This window comes from Nothobranchius furzeri, chromosome 3 (genome assembly GCF_043380555.1).
Source record: "Nothobranchius furzeri strain GRZ-AD chromosome 3, NfurGRZ-RIMD1, whole genome shotgun sequence".
NCBI classification, from domain to species: Eukaryota; Metazoa; Chordata; class Actinopteri; order Cyprinodontiformes; family Nothobranchiidae; genus Nothobranchius; species Nothobranchius furzeri.
In genome coordinates, this window is record NC_091743.1 from 5,924,494 (window position 1) to 5,942,034 (window position 17,541).

The 17,541-nt window shown below is 45.4% G+C and overlaps 2 protein-coding genes across 7 annotated transcripts in view; one reads left to right on the plus strand and one right to left on the minus strand.

Annotated features, from left to right (window-relative positions):
- Nucleotides 1-17,541, plus strand: part of ptpdc1a (protein tyrosine phosphatase domain containing 1a) — a 101,287-nt gene that overhangs the window by 26,402 nt on the left and 57,344 nt on the right. The window lies entirely within an intron of this gene.
- Nucleotides 2,453-3,899, minus strand: LOC139068827 (spectrin alpha chain, non-erythrocytic 1-like). The gene is made up of 6 exons (XM_070549147.1): nucleotides 3,854-3,899; nucleotides 3,338-3,430; nucleotides 3,123-3,227; nucleotides 3,018-3,050; nucleotides 2,906-2,941; nucleotides 2,453-2,699 (listed from the first exon to the last, which is right to left on the minus strand). The coding sequence occupies exons 2-6, from the start codon at nucleotides 3,401-3,403 to the stop codon at nucleotides 2,622-2,624; spliced, it is 318 nt and encodes a 105-aa protein (XP_070405248.1). The 5' UTR covers nucleotides 3,404-3,430; nucleotides 3,854-3,899; the 3' UTR covers nucleotides 2,453-2,621.

A 17,541-nucleotide genomic window follows, 5' to 3' on the forward strand; every position in this document is an offset into this window, starting at 1 on the left:
GCAGCATCCCAACTAGGGAGCTCCAGACCGTCCTCTTCCCGACCACCTCCAGCATATCCTCCGGCAGGACCCCAAGGTGTTCCCGGATCAGACTGGAGATGTAACCTCTCCAACGTGTCCTGGGTCGACCCGGGGGCCTCCTGCCGGCAGGACATGCCTGAAACACCTCCCCAGTGAGACGTTCAGGAGGCTTCCTGACCAGATGCCCAAACCACCTCAACTGGCTCCTTTTGATCTGGAGGAGCAGCGGATCTACTCCGAGTCCCTCCTGAATGTCCGAGCTCCTCACCCTATCTCTAAGGCTGAGCCCGGCCACCCTACGGAGGAAACTCATTTCGGCCGCTTGTATCCGCGATCTTGTTCTTTCGGTCATTACCCAAAGCTCATGACCATAGGTGAGGATTGGGACGTAGATTGACCGGTAAATCGAGAGCCTGGCTTTCTGGCTCAGCTCCCTCTTCACCACGACAGATCGGCTCAGCGTCCACATAACTGCAGACGCTGAACCAATCCGCCTGTCGATCTCCCGATCCCTCCTACCCTCACTCGTGAACAACACCCCGAGATACTTAAACTCCTCCACTTGAGGTAGGACCTCTCCCCCGACCCAGAGTTGGCAAGCCACACTTTTCCGGTCGAGAACCATGGTCTCAGATTTGGAGGTGCTGATCCTCATCCCAGCCACTTCACACTGAGCCGTGAACCTACCCAGCAAGAGCTGAAGGTCAGAGCTGGATGAAGCTAGGAGGACCCATAGACTGTACATATACTGGACAATTCGATTCCATAGGCTTCAATTTCACGTTATCTGTCCATAATGGGAGGTGTCCACCACCGCCATTTTGACCGTGTCACAGGTTCCGTCCAGCCCAGACAATTCCATAAAAGGGAAGAGAGGAGGCGCTGAGGGTGTGGCTGTAAGGCTGGGCTCGAGTGACGACACCCAGGCGAACTAGCTACGAGCTAACCTGAAGCTAACCCTGGCTAACCCAAAGCTAAAGCGGAGGTGGGAGCCGAGCTAACGGATGTAGCCACCTAGCTTCAACCCAACCGGAGCTAACTGGAACACCCATCGACCTGAACCTTACACGGAGTTTAGGTGGAGGTTTTCTGCGCCTGTTCGTGAGAAGTACCTGTATTAAAAAAGTTTTAAATCGGTAAGTTTATAATTTATTTCCGTAATGAAAACATTTTGCTTTGAGCAAGTTTTCAGTAGTTTTTTTTGGCGCTATCACTCCTGAGTCGCACCAGCCATTAAATGTATCATGAAGAAGAGAAAATATATTTAAGTCGTATTTTGGGGGGACATTTTATTATCTTTCTTACAAAATCTGAGACCAAGCGTTTCACATTGCAACACAAGCACCGGTAACCATAACAGAATTTACAGCCAGCAGAGGAGAGGATGGCGGTGTTTCAAACCCTCCCGGCCGGCGTGGAGAGCTCATTCCTGGGCTGGAGCCGGCCCTCAGCACCCCGCCACAGGCTCTAACAGATGCTGGCGGTGTTTCATATATTTCCAAAACGTAATACTTGTTTGTATCTTGTACAGCCAACTAGCCTTTATTCTGGACTCAGTACAATTTACCAAAAGTAAAGAGACATTATACAGATGAAGTAAGCACAAGATAACTTACTGGAAGACACAGAGTTATCATCAGAGCCAGAACAAGAGAGCCTGATAACAGTCATGTGAAAATAACAGTTAAAAAGTATGTATGTATAATAGAAATAAAAATATATTAGAATTAGTGTAACTCACTGTGATCCAAACAAATCAGACATAGCTGATGAGTAAATATGACATGAGGTCTGGGAGTTTTTAAGTTTCATTCTTTTATTACATTTTTTTCTTAGATCTATTAAAAGGTCACCATGGCAACCTGTGTCTCCAACATCAGCTACACAACGCAGCGTGTAAGTTCCAAGTACTTGTCTTGACCACTTCATGAATGGTTTTGTACTTTAAACAGCTAGGCCAAACCTGTTATTTTTTCTCCATAGCCATTTGGATCATTGGAGACAGCTGAGTGAGGCGTGGTGCCCAGAGAGCTGCAGAGACAACCTTGGCCTCCCTGACGTCTGTGTCTCTTGGTTTGGTTGGGGCGGACCATCGACATACATACATGTGCCGACACTTTGCGCCCTGTTTTATAAACTGTAGTGTTAAAAATAAATGTTTTTGCTCAATTACTTGAATTTCTTTGGTTAAGACAAAAGTGAGGAATAATCATTTACAAGTTATTTGTACAACAGGCCCATTTTAAATCCCAACAGTTTCTTAGCAGACAATAGAAATGTGTTCTTTACTAACTTTACTTGGTTTGAAAATCTTACTAAAATAAACTTGAGTGCCGTATTGCAAAACCCAATCATACTTGTTATGTAAACATTAGCTTTGTAGATATTTTTTACAGATATATATTTGTGTGCAACAAAAACCAAACTTAAATAATTTGTCATTCTTTATTGAAAAACAACAAAATACAGGTATACAGAAGTGTGGGAAAATGATAATGTGAAAGTATTGCACTATAAATGAAGTGAGATGAGATGAAGGTGAGATGAAGGTGGACGCCAGCGGGCTGGACGCCGGACGAAGAAACCTGGAGACGGATCGCTCAGACAGGAAGGGAAGAGCTTCCTCTTACCTTGATGGAATTAAAGTTAGCCGTCGTCTGAACGCCCAACCGTACGGTCTGAGGTCAAAGGTCACAGGAAACACACACCAGTCAGCAGTCATACAGATGCATAAAGATAACTAGCCATGGCAACCAGCTGACATGTCCCCACTTTCACCAAAACCTGGTGCCTGCCGGGTCACCTGAATTCCTGTGTGATGTCAGCACGGTCGGCCGTGACTGCTGCCATCAGAGGTGACCTCTGATCAGCTGAATGAACTCACCTTCCAGGGTGACGCCGTGTTAGAGTCGGCTTCATCCTGTAAACAAACAAACAAATGAGTGGTAACATAAACACCACGTCTGGTTCTGGTGGAGGCGGAGGACAACACGCACCTTTCCAGGAGCAGAACCCAGATGTTCTTGTTGCTACAAACAGAGACGAGCAGAGTTAAACCAGGAAGTGAGAGGGACCAGCTGCTGCAGACAGGTGACGCTCACCTGAGCCTGAACCATAGGAGCCTCCTCAGCCATCAGACCTTCTGACTCCAGTTCAGATGCCACCTTGTTGATGTCCCTCAGGCGGGACTCATTGGCCTTCAGGTCCTGCAGGACAAAAGCACCTGCTGATCACCTTGTTGCTGTCGGGTTAACAGGTCTGGTGTTAGAACGTGGTGGATAAGAATGTTCTGACGGGCCGAGGATTCTGAACTCACCCTGCAGGACTGGGCCTGCTCCTTCAGGGCCTGGATGCTGCTGCCGTAAGCCGACAGGTCCGACATCAGGGCCTCGTGCTTCTTCAGGAGAGCCTGTGGAGCAGAACATCAGAACCTTCAGCTCGTCTGACACAAGTGGAGCTTTCTCGCAGCGATGGTCCAATCGGATCCGCCACCGTAAAACAAACCCTGCTCAGTTCACCGCAGACGTAGCTCTGCGGGTGTTTAGTGGAAAAGCGTGAGCCTTCTGCCGGCTGCCACGTGTCATGGCTGCTCTGCAGCGGGAACACACATCACAGCTTGTAAACCGTTTGAAATAAGAGCGACGGGAACACGTTTGTCATCACTTCCTGTGCGAGGCCAGCACTTCTACTCCTAACCCATGAGACGCTTAAACGAGCAACGACGTCTGGTAGACAACCGAAGGAAATGCCAAATACAGAAACACTAATTATGAAGGACTGGAAAGAGAGCAAAGAAAAGCGATTGGAGTTTCTCAGGAAGGGACTTCCATACCTCGGCCAAGTCCTCGTCTTTCCCTTAGTCTGGACTTCCAACGATGGGCTCCTTCTCCCTCATCCAGGACTCGGCCTCATTAGCATCCGCAAAGTACTGCTTGGCCTGCAGAGAGTCCTCCAGGTCCTGCCTCCTCTGGGACGCCTTGGCCTTCAGCGTGTCCCAACGTCCATGAAGCTCCCACAGTTTAGTCTTCACTTCCTCACCAGCGAAGTGACCTGGACCCAAAAAAAGTGAGCCAGAACCTGCAGACACCTCAGAAACATGTCAGGACCAGACCTGCTCTACCTTCTTCCACCATGGTCTCTCCTTTCTGGGTGACAGCCTTGATGCGAGGTTCATGACCTGTGATCTCAGCCTGCAGAGCCTGGTGCTTCTTCAGCAGGTTCTGGACACCAATCAGGTCCTTCCCTGAGGACACATGTTAGAGTTCAGCATTATGCAGTAGACAGACCAGTTTAACCCAGGGGTTTCTTTCTTCTACAATCTGCTCTTTAACTGTATTATTTCAGCTGTTAACTTTATTTTCTCTCTAAGTGTTTTTCTCCCCAGAAGAAGCTACAACGATGTTCTGTTGAGCTGTGGTGGCCTCATGGAGGGGGCCATTGGCTTGAACACTGTCGCTAACCATTTAATCTAGCTCCCTCTCCTGATAATAACACTTTATTTTCCTTGACGTTGGATGTGCTACTACTAGTTTACCCGTTTAATTATAGATTCACTAGGATAAATACAATAAAGTTTATCTCTTGCCAAATAGAATATTTACTGTGGCGAGCCCGTGAAGAGGTGTAGGAGAATGCGACAAATTTGTCTGTTAAAAAGTCTGTTATGTACAAAAACACAATATCATCACACTATTTTGGACCGATACATGACGGTCAGGTCCAGCTTGGGGAGAAAATATGACACGTCTTTCAGGATGGACTTCATCTTTGGTAGCTGGCGAAGCCGGGAAAAGCAGGATCTAACCACCTGGCTAATGTGGGAGTCCATCCGCATCTCTGGGTCCAAAACCACCCCCCGGTTAGTGATGGTTGGCTTCACTAATCTGCAAAAACAGGGTTGCAGGACAGGACTAACTGCAGTGGGAGAGGGAGGAACAAATATTCCAGTTATAAATATTAAATATTTGAACAAATAAATATTTGTTAAAAGGAAGAAACTGATGATGACTTTAAGATTAGAGGAATGTTCTAGAACGGGTCTGGAACCAACGATGGCCCTTTGGATCAAATTTGGATTAAAAAAATAGCTCATGATTTTATTTATGGATGGAATAAAAATACAGGTTGTAAGCATCTTCTCAGTATCTTCATGTTGCACGACTTTCCACAGCAGAAGGACACAAAAACTGCCAGAATTATGATTAGAAAGATTTACGTTTTAATCTCAGAATCCCAACTTTTCCCAGAATCTTCACATTATTCTATGAATTCAGAGAAAATATACATTTTTCAGAGGTCTCGCTCCCCTGTTGTGGATATTTCTCAAAATTCAACCATTTTTTCTTTTCAAAAGCTTTAGTAAGAGTTTGGACTCTAAACAAGTTTTACTTTGCAGACTGCTTGTCTAAACCTTCATCAGATCTGCTCATAATAAAACATTTGGGTTATATTTAATGCCCAGGAAGATGCTCTTCCTGGGCATTAAGTTATCAAAAACAGATAAAATTATTTTTTACCATAATTTTAACTGCTATCAGCTGATAAAAATAATAAAAAACAGCCTGATCATTAAAGGGGTGTAAGTGAAACCGCGCGGATCACACAAACCATCATGCTGTCTATATGACTTTGAAAATATATAGTTTAATTACAGTTTGATTTATTTGACATCTGTATAATGTTTATTATTTTGTTTTTTCCCCCTAAATGCCTAACGTTTCAGTTTAACATGAATATTAGTCATTCATCACAATACATAAAGTTACACATTTTAAATTTTAATAGGGGAAGACTGCAGGAGGGAGCGGTAAAATACAGAAATCCCCAGCAAAAACAAGAAACTTTACGAGTCTGATGAAACCCGCTGGAGTTCCTTCAGCAGGCCTGGTGGCAGCTACAACGGCCCAGTGGCTGTGCTTGGTCAATGTTATCGAGCTCAGTCCGGCTCGGCCGTGAACGAGCCGAGGCGACATCCTGCTCTGCTTAAGAAGAGGTGTTATTTTCCGCTTCAGAAGAAGCGTCCGTGTTTTACGCTTTCTCAGAGACATGTCACGTTGCTAAGTTGTTAGCGCCGCGCGCTAACACGTCAATAGTGCAGCATAGCCTGCTGGAGGGTTCAGATGAAAACACCCTACCACTCAGGCTGCTTACACATCGATATTAAGTTGTCGCTGTTGCGCTCACGCCGTAATACAGTATTAGATGCGGTTAAAGTCAGACATGAAAAACTCCACGAGCGGTCAGACCGCGCAGCAGCTAGGCGCAGCAAATAGGCGCCGGATCGTCCAGGCTGCCCGGCCTGACCGCTGGGGATTACCGGATGGAAGAATGGACACAGAAGTCTCCCTCTTAGCGCTCCGTCATATTTCAACCCATTTTTATCTTAAATGCACTGGGTTTTACCCTATTACCCATCTAAATATGCCCTATTAATTATTTTACCGTATTTTACATTTAAATTTCATGGTTAAACAGTACATGCTACATGTTAAACTGATAGTTAGCTAGCTACTTCGGTAAACTCAGCTAGTTTAAAGGTAGCAGTGACATAAAATACGAATATAGATTTTAACTTACCGAAAAAAATGAAGTGGAGACTCCTTGGACGCTCTATTAGTGCAATTAATACCACTGCAAGTCATTTTGTCCAACAATTGCACCAATAATATCCAAAGAAGAATACACAAACACAGAGACTCAAAATGCCGGAGCAGTTTCCAAGCCAGACCGAGGCTGTACTGAGGCCTTTCCACGGAGCTAGCTCTGTGGTCACGTGGGTCTGAGGCGGCGGTCACGTGTGTCGGATGCTCATTAATTATACAGAATTTTAGGCTTTCAATACACTTAAACAGAAGAGTGAGAAAAAAATTCACCCCCCTCAGAGTTGTCATGAGTATAAACTAGATAATTTAGACGAAAAACATGTTTTGGCACCAGGCTGTAAACATGTTTATTTCTGCTGTGAAATCGGCATTTTTAACATGGGAGTCAATGAGGATTTGCTCGCTTCTGGCACCAGCCCCCAGCGGATGAGGGTGGAACTGCAATTTTTCTTACTTCCGGGATGGGACCATTTTCTGAGCGGCATTGTGGGGGCTTGGGAGGACCACATCATCCGCAAAAAGCAGAGACAAGATTCTCCTGCTATCAAACTCGACACACTCCACACCACGGCTGCGCCTAGAAATTCTGTCCGTAATGGTAATGAACAGAACCGATGACAAAGGGCAGCCCTGACGGAGTCCAACCCTCACCGGGAACAGGTCCGACTTACTACCGGCTATGCGGACCAAACTCACGCTCCTCTGGTAAAGGGACTGAATGGCCCTTAACAAAAAGCCACCCACCCCATACTCCTGGAGTGTCCCTCACAGGGTGCCCCTGGGGACACGGTCATAAGCCTTTTCCAAATCCATATAACACATGTGGATTGGTTGGGCAAACTCCCATGCCCCCTCCATCACCCTTGCAAGGGTATAGAGCTGGTCCACAGTTCCATGGCCAGGACGAAAACCACATTGCTCCTCCTCAATCTGAGATTCAACTATCGATCGGACCCTCCTCTCCAGTACCTTGGAGTAGACCTTTCCAGGTAGGCTGAGGAGTGTGATCCCCCTATAGTTGGAACACACCCTCAGATCACCCTTTTTAAAGATGGGGACTTTCTGACGGCAGTGACCGTCTGTGACTCCACAGGAACTGCCCCGATGACCACGCAATGTTGCAACCACGACAGCCCTACCACATCCATAGCCTTGAGATACCCAGGACGAATCTCATCCTCCCCCAGGGCTTCGCCCCTGTGTAGTTGTTTGACTACTTCAGCAACTTCTGCCCCCGAGATTGGACAGTCCATCCCCAGGTCTCCTGGCTCTGGCTCCTCCTCAGAATGCGCGTAGGTGGGATTGAGGAGCTCCTCAAAGTATTCCTTCCACCGTCCGACTATAGCCCCAGTTGACGTCAGCAGCTCCCCATCCCCACTGTAAACAGTGTGAGCAAGTTGCTGCCTTCCTCTCCTGAGGCGCCGGGCAGTTTGCCAGAACCTCTTTGGAGCCGATCGATAGCCTTTCTCCATGGCCTCACCAAACTCCTCCCACGCCCGAGATTTTGCCTCGGCAACTGCCACTGCTGCACCCCGCTTGGCTATCCGGTACCTGTCTGCTGCCTCCGGAGACCCACAGACCAGCCATGCCCTGTAGGCCTCCTTCTTCAGCCTGACGGCTCCCCGAACCTCTGTTGTCCACCAGCGGGTACGGGGGTTGCCACCACGACTGGCACCGGCCACCTTGTGATCACAGCTAGCAATGGCCGCCTCAACAATCGCAGAGTGGAACAAGGCCCACTCGGAGTCAATGTCCCCCACTGCTCTCGGGATGTGGCCAAAGCTCTGCCAGAGGTGGGAGTTGAAGACCGTCTTGACAGGTTCTTCTGCCAGGCGTTCCCAGCAGACCCTCACTATGCGTTTGGGTCTGCCAGGTCTACGCGGCATCTTCCCCTGCCATCTGATCCAACTCACCACCAGGTGGTGATCAATTGACAGCTCCGCTCCTCTCTTCACTCGGGTGTCCAAAACCTACGGCCGCAGGTCAGATGATACGACTACAAAGTTTATCATCGACCTGTGACCTTGGCTGCCCTGGTACCAAGTGTACCAATGGGCATCCTTATGTTCGAACATGGTGTTTGTTATGGCCAAACTGCAGCTTGCACAGAAGTCCAATAATGAAACACCACTCGAGTTCAGATCAGGCGGGCCATTCCTCCCAATCACACCCCTCCAGGTCAAGCTGCCATTGCCCACGTGAGCATTGAAGTCTCCCAGCAGGACAATGGAGTCCCCTGATGGAGCACTATCTAGCACTCATCCCAGGGACTCCAAAAAGGGTGGGTACTTTGAACTGATATTTGGCCTATAAGCACAAACAACAGTCAGGACCCGTTCCCCGACCCGAAGGCGCAGGGAAGATACCCTCTCGTCCCCCGGGGTAAACCCCAACACACAGGCAGAGATTCTTGGAGCTAACAAAAAGCCAACCCAAGCCCTCCGCCTCTCACCTGGAGCAACTCCACCAAAGGAGAGTGTCCACCCCCTCTCAAGGACTTGGGTTCCAGAGCCAATGCTATGTGTCGAGGTGGGTCCGACTATATCTAGCCGGTAGCGCTCAACCTCTGCCACAAGCTCCTGCTCCTTCCCCACCAGCGAGGTGACGTTCCATGTCCCAAAAAACTGTTTCCTTGTCCGGGGATCGGACCGCCAAGGCTCCCACCTCGGTCTGCCACCAGATCCACACTGCACCGGACCCTTCATGTTCCTCCTGCGGGTGGTGGGTCCACAGTTGGATGAGCCCATGTATCCGGTTCGGGCTGGGCCCGGGCGGGCCCCATGGGCTCGCTCACGGGCCCCAACCCCAGGCCTGGCTCCAGGGTGGGACCCCGGTAACCCTCCAGGCCGAGTACTCCGACTCTTTGAATTTACGTCCATGAAAGATCCTCTGAACTGTTCTTTGTCTCACCCTTCACCTAAGACCAATTTGTCATGGGAGACCCTACCAGGGGCACAACGTGCCCCAGACAACATAGCTCCTAGTATCATTAGGGCACTCAAACTCCTCCTTCATGATAAGGTGACGGTTCAAGGTTTCACTATTACTGATATATATTGTTAGAATAATGAAAGGATAAATACATATGAAATTAAATAATCCTGATTCTGTCTGTGAATGTAATGTACTCTAAATTTTATAACCCCCTGCATTATCAATCCGTTTTAATATCAAATATAAAGAAATTGATTCAGCTGGAGAGGCAAAAGTGGTACAATTCAATAAATAGATAAAGCCCAAAATATTCAGCTTAAATATTTTTTTATAAAATTAATAGATTGTGTCAATAGAAAAATCAATTCATTTTAATAAATCATATGTAATTATTTCATGATTTAATTCATTGTTTCATGGTCTGTTCATCAATTTTTTTCTGTCATCCTCACCCATAAAAGTCAGTGGGTGGAGCTAATTCTGATAACAAACATGGCAGCTTCCTTTATGAAAGTTTCCTTACAAGTTGGTGACACAATTTAAACCTAACAGATAAAACAGAAGATGCTGACCTTGAATCTGTGGTAAAACAAGAGTTTAGTGAGGAATTTCCACTATTTGATGAAGATCTTGACAATGGTGATTCATCAATACATGGTGTTATGTAGACATGTGTAACATAGTCAAATCTGTGTCCCCACTTCTCCAAATGATACTACGGTTACAGCTAGGGTGACCAGATGTCCCGCACAGCCCCGCATTTTCATTACTTTTCACGTGTCCCGCAATTTAAGACTCATGTCCCGCATTATTTACAGTTTCCCGTTTTGAGTTTCAATCTTATAAAAGAAACTGGAGGAATCTGCCTGTTGCTGTCAATCAAGCAGAGGCAGGACTTTAACGCAGATCTGGAGCATGTGTGGAGCGCGCCCAAACCACCAAAACAAGCGTGAGTGAGCACGGAGAAGAAAGTGCTCTAAACTCGTGAATTAAACGTGTTCAGAGATACTCTCAGAGTCTTTGTTGTTTCTGAGTCATTTTTCATGTCTTGGCGCGGCGTCTGATATGAAGAGGTCAAAAGCAGGTTTTCCAGTAATTAGACAAGTCCATTTTCTGTATTGCGGAGTCCTAGATCCCCCCCTGTGAGTCCGCTCTACTAACTGAACTTCTTCCTCCTGGGTGCTCGGTGCTGAACTCTCCCAGGCTTTCGGGCCGTGGGGGAGGATTGCTGACTATATTTAAAGCGAATATCCCCTGCAAGATGGTATCCTTACCCACCATCATCAATAGTTTTGAACTGATTACTTTCGAACTGGGTAAAACCCATCCAGTCCTATGTGTGCTTGTTTATCGCCCCCCTAAATTCAATAAGGACTTTATTGAAGAATGGTCAGAACTTGTGGCAGAAATAACAACAAAATACGAATGAGTCCTGATTATGGGTGATTTTAATGTTCATGTTTGTTGTCCTGCCAAGCCCCTTGTGAAAGATTTTACTGGCACACTTGATTCTTTTGGCCTTAAGCAGGTTGGGTCGGTTCCTACCCATAACCAGTCTCATATTTTAGATTTAGTGATCTTTTATGGGGTAAATGTTAATAATTTGTCTGTTGACGAAACTGTCATTTCTGATCATTTTCCAGTTTTATTTGATTTTTATTGTCTGGTGAGCTTTGGTTAAAGGCCTGTGGTGCTGCGCCAGACACGGGTTATTACCCCGGCTACAGCAGACAGATTTTATTCTTCTTTCTTTGAACTGCCGGCCTCCCCCCTATTTTACACCAATCCGGATGATGCTTTGCGAGTTTTTCACTCAGCCTGCCTCATGGGGATGGATATCGTTGCTCCTTTAAAGGTTAGAGGCCCTAAGCCAAAATCCGACGCTTGGTTAAATTCTCACACACATGAACTCAGAAGATTATGCAGAAGGTGTGAACGCAGATGGAAGAAGGATAAACTGTCCATTTCCCATGAACTTTTTAGAAATGCGCTAGATGAATATCAGAGAGTAGTCAGGAATTCTACAAAATAAATACTTCGCCAGCATTATTACTACCCATTCTGGGAACCAGAGGGTTTTATATTAAACCTTAAATGCAGTTTTGTCAACTAATAACTCTCCAACGGTTGCAATCACAGATGATCTCTGCTCACAGTTTTTAAGTTTTTTCCTAGACAAAGTCTCCAATATTAGGAGTCTAATAATTTCCCCTGGAGATGTTCTGCTACCCGTATCTGTTTGTACCGGATGCTTTGACCATTTTGAGCCGATCACGCTGCCTGCCCTGGAGAGATTAATATCTTCCATGAAGCCATCAGGATGTCCTGATGACTCTTCAGGAAGGTTCTTCCAGTGGTAGTCCCTTATGTGCTCAACATTATTAACTCCAGCCTTGTTTTGGGAATTATACCCTCCTTTTTTAAACATGCCGTGCTTCAACCACTATTGAAAAAATCTGGCCTAGACCCAACTGTCCTCGGGAACTTTCACCCAATTTCAAAGCTCCCCTTTTTGTCAAAAGTGTTGGAAAAGGCTGTTTATAATCAAATTATGCCTCATCTGAACAATTTTGGGGTCCTGGATAAATTTCAGTCTGGTGTTAGACAATGTCACAGCACAGAATCCGCTCACATCAGGGTTTTTAATGATATTATTTTAGCCACTGATTCCGGTTCCCATGTTGCCTTGGTGATGTTGGACCTCTCAGCTGCATTTGACACGGTTGACCATGACATTTTATTGTCCCACCTTCAGAATTTGGTCTGCATTAAGGGATCTTCACTTGACTGGTTCTGCTCCTACTTTGACAACAGGTCTATTAGAGTTAGGATGGACAATTGGTCATCTCCCTCTGCTGCTCTTCCTTGGGGCGTGCCACAGGGGTCTATTCTCAGCCCCCTTTTATTTAGTATTTACAGGTGCTGGCCAGTAAATTAGAATATCATCAAAAGGTTGAAAATATTTCAGTAATTCCATTCAAAACGTGAAACTTGTACATTATATTCATGCAATGCACACAGACCAATGTATTTCCAATGTTCATTACATTTAAATTTGATATTCATAAGTGACAACTAATGAAAACTCCAAATTTGGTATCTCAAAAAATTAGAATATTCTGAAAAGGCTGAATATAGAAGACACCTGCTGCCACTCTAATCAGCTGATTTACTCAAAACACCTGCAAAGGCCTTTAAAAGGTCCCTCAGTCTTGTTTTGAAGGCACCACAATCATGGGGAAGACTTCTGACTTAACAGCTGTCCAAAAGACAATCATTGACACCTTGCACAAGGAGGGCAAGACACATAAGGTGATTGCTAAAGAAGCTGGCTGTTCGCAGAGCTCTGTGTCCAAGCACATTAACAGACAGGCGAAGGGACGGAAAAAATGTGGTAGAAAAAAGTGTACAAGCTCTAGGGATAACCGCACCCTGCAGAGAATTGTGACGACAAACCCATTCAAAAATGTGGGGGAGATCCACAAAGAGTGGACTGCAGCTGGAGTCAGCGCTTCAAGAACCACCACGAGGAGACTCATGAAAGACATGGGATTCAGGTGTCGCATTCCGTGTGTCAAGCCACTCTTGAACAAGAAACAGCGCAAGAAGCGTCTCGCCTGGGCCAAGGACAAAAAGGACTGGACTGATGCTGAGTGGTCCAAAGTTATGTTTTCTGATGAAAGCAAGTTCTGCATTTCCTTTGGAAATCAAGGACCCAGAGTCTGGAGGAAGAGCGGAGAAGCACAGAATCCACGTTGCATGAGGTCCAGTGTAAAGTTTCCACCGTCAGTGATGGTGTGGGGTGCCATGTCATCTGCCGGTGTTGGCCCACTCTGTTTCCTGAGGTCCAGGGTCAATGCAGCCGTCTACCAGGAAGTTTTAGAGCACTTCATGCTTCCTGCTGCTGACCAACTTTATGGGGATGCAGACTTCACCTTTCAACAGGACTTGGCACCTGCACACAGTGCCAAAACCACCAGCACCTGGTTCAAGGACCATGGTATCCCTGTCCTTGATTGGCCAGCAAACTCGCCTGACCTTAACCCCATAGAAAATCTATGGGGTATTGTGAAGCGGAGGATGCAATACGCTAGACCCAACAATGCAGAGGAGCTGAAGACGACTATCAGAGCAACCTGGGCTCTCATAACACCTGAGCAGTGCCACAGACTGATCGAGTCCATGCCACGCCGCATTACTGCAGTTATTGAGGCAAAAGGAGCCCCGACTAAGTATTGAGTGCTATACATGCACATTCTTTTCATGTTCATTCTTTTCAGTTGGCCAACATTAGAGAAACAAACATTTTTTCATTGGCCTTTAGAATATTCTAATTTTCTGAGATACCAGATTTGATGTTTTCATTGGTTGTCACCTATAAATATCAAAATTAAACGTAATAAACATCGGAAATACATTGGTCTGTGTGCATTGCATGAATATAATGTACAAGTTTCACGTTTTGAATGGAATTACTGAAATATTTTCAACCTTTTGATGATATTCTAATTTACTGGCCAGCACCTGTATATTCTTCCACTGGAACTGATCTTTAGGAAGTTCAACATCAACTTTCATCTTCATGCGGATGACTACCAGATGTATGTTCCCTTGAAGACTTTTACCTCCATCCAGCCACTCGATTGCCTGAGTGAGGTTAAAGACTGGCTGGCAGCAAATTTTCTGCTGCTGAATGATTTTAAGACCGAGTTTATTGTTTTTACTCCTAATGGCTCGTCTCCCTCCGCTTCTGATTTTTCTGCTCTTCCTTTTAAAATTAGTCAAACAATTGTTAATCTTGGAATTAAAATGGATGTGGCTCTAAAAATGGACTCTCATGTTAATCACATGGTTAAATCATGTTTTTATCAGCTGAGACGTCTTTCCAAACTAAAACCCATTCTGAATCGGCACCACCTCGAGACAACCATTCACGCTTTCATCACCTCAAGGTTGGATTTCTCCAATGCAATTCTTTTGGGTATTTCAAAAGCCGCATTATCTCGCCTTCAGCTGATACAAAATGCGACAGCAAGATTTCTGACTAATACGGGCCGTCGGCAACACATCACTCGTATTTTAGCAAGACCACTGGCTTCCTGTGCACTATCGCATACGTTTTAAAAATGTATTGTTTGTTTTTAAGGCTTGAATGGCCTAGCACCACTTTACATATCCGAGTTACTCAGTCCTTATATGCCAGGCAGGACTCTCCGTTCAGGTGACCTACGCCTACTACAGATTCCCCGCCTACGCTGTAAAACCCGTGGTGAACGAGCTTTCTCTGTCTGCGCTCCTAAACTCTGGAATGATCTCCCGTGGGATATCAGACTCTGCCCCTCCATTGGGGTTTTTAAGTCTTGCTTAAAGACTTACTTTTATTCCCTTGCTTTTACTGCCTAGCTATTTTATCTGGGCTTATGTATACTATTCTTTTACTTATTTTACTGACTTCTCTTGTTTGGTTCTTTGTGCTATGCTCTAGCTGTTTTATTTTTTTATATTATTCTTTTAACCTTATATGTTTTCATCCCTGTACAGCACTTTGGTCAGCTCACATGCTGTTTTTAAATGTGCTTTATCAAATGAATGGAATGAATGGACTGGAATGATAAACACAATGGAGGTTCTAACACAGACAAGGTCCTGCGGTTTCAGATACCTGCATACATGCTGAGCCCCTTAAAGCACAGTGAAGAAATAATAAGAATTAAAGCTGCAAGCAGCGTCGTTCGACCCTTGCAGCGAAGCTGCTCGCCCTCCGTCCGCACCCCCACTGCTCCATCCCCGACGCTCTCCAAACCCATCACCCTGCAACCGGTGGCACACGAGTGCCCATGCGCGCCAGACACCCCGACGTGCATTTAACTATGATCACTGTAAGCTTTCACCTCACTCTGACTCAGCCTTTCCTCCTAGCCTGCCAATTGTCCCCACTAAAAATGTTTTACAATAGCAAAATATTCCAGCTTCAAAAGAGAACCTCAAACGTAATTGAGAGTGGCCTGGCAACAGATCAAAGTTTGAGGCTTAGCCACGCCCACACCTTTATACTTATTTAAAATCCGACGGTTGAATTTTTCCCCCTATGTCTTAAGAGTATATAGCAGAAGTTTGAAGGAGATCAGTGGAAAGGGCGACGGGACATCATTCTCCTAATAACGTGTGTGATAACCACTAAATAGAGTACTTGGACCAAAATGGCCGACCTCCTGTGCGACATTGTACTTGTCTCCAAGAGACTTTTTTTTTCTAGGTCGTGAGACACTACATTAGTGTACCAAATTTCGTGATCCTCAGTCAAAGCATGGCTTGGGGCTGGCAGTTTTAATGGTCCTAGGGGGCGCTATTTCAGAAAATAGGCCACGCCCACAAACTTCAGCTGTCCAATTCTATTGGGGGTCAGACTAGGATCACTCATCAGAAATTTTGTGGCGATGTCACAATGATTGAAGAAATGAGAGACAAACATATTTCCATGGCATGATGGCGAATTTCGCCATGCTCTCAAAGCCCCGCCTTTATTCGAAACCTGCCAGTACTATAGAACAGGTGACCCCAACTTGTCTGCTGCTATTTGCCAGTGATTGCTGGTGATTGGGTAAAAGGAGTCCAATAGGGGGCTGTGAAAAAAAGAGTGGCGTGGCGACAGGTGAAAGTTTGAGGCTTAGCCACGCCCACACCTTTATACTTATTTAAAATCCGACGGTTTAATTTTTTCATCTATGTCTTAAGAGTGTATAGCAGATGTTTGAAGGCGATTGGTGAAGAGGGTGATGGAGCATCCTTCTCCAAACAACGTGTGCAGAAACCACTAAATCCAAGTGGTGCTCGCTGCAGAACCACAAAGGCGGAGCTGCACCAGAAGGTGGGGCTGCACCAGAGTCAGCCCTGCCCATTCCAGAGTCAGCCCAATTCCTTCCAGTTGTCAGACTTGATAGCATTCTGGAACCAAAGAGGGTGTTATAGCTAATATCATCCAAAATGCAAGATTGAGGACGGAGTTGAGAGGTTAACTGAACAGTTTTTGTAAAGGTTTAATATAATTAAAAATCTAACTTTTGGAACTGTTTACCATGTTATATTGTCATTTCCTCATAAGAAACACGCCAAAGCCATTTTTGGCCTCATTCGCGCATTTTCCTCCCATCTCAGCTTCAATTTGATCTCCTTCCCCGAAGTGGGTCTGGACTTGGTTCTCAAATCTGGATATTCTGTGATTTTTCTGACAAATTATTTCTAAAATGACTTCTACTGAGACACCGCCGGAAAAACCATAAATGTACAAAGACACAATTGATGGGACAATTACATGTAACGCCACAGGTTTGCTATCAGCCGTAGTGGTGAAGTGGTTATGGAGTCAGATTTACATGTAGTTTTGCGCAGGTTCGCCTCCCGGTAGTGGCGCAAACTTTTTTCTTCTTTTCTAGCTACACTTGCCAGTACTATGTTTTTAACCATTTATTGGTATACCGTTTAAAATATAATGACTAATGTGTTTGTTTGTTTTTTATTTATTCGTTTATTTAGCCAGTGTGAGTCCATTTGTGAGCAGAGTTTCAACTAAAATGCTGTTTAGGAACGACCAAATTCAAAGAACTTTTAGAGACATAAATATTTTGCAGAAAATAAACATTACAACTAAAATATATACAAACTGAATGTTTCAGCTGGCTAAATAGATTGCTGCCGACCCCACCGAGAGTCGAACCAGCATCAGCTGAGGGGAAAGCAAAATGTAAAATTGATGCTCTTGCCACTGGACTACCAGAACACACTAAAATTTGTCGTTAAATGCTGTTTTGGCCCAGTTCTGTTAGAGCGGCTATGGACAGATATTCGCTAAAAGAAACCTTTTTATTTCGGGATATATTCAGGCTTTGTCATGTAGCAAGTTATATTTATCTTGCTTAATTGGAGCATAGAACATAGCATTAACAGTTGTAAACTAGTAACAGCCGTAATTCACGTGAGTCAGGTT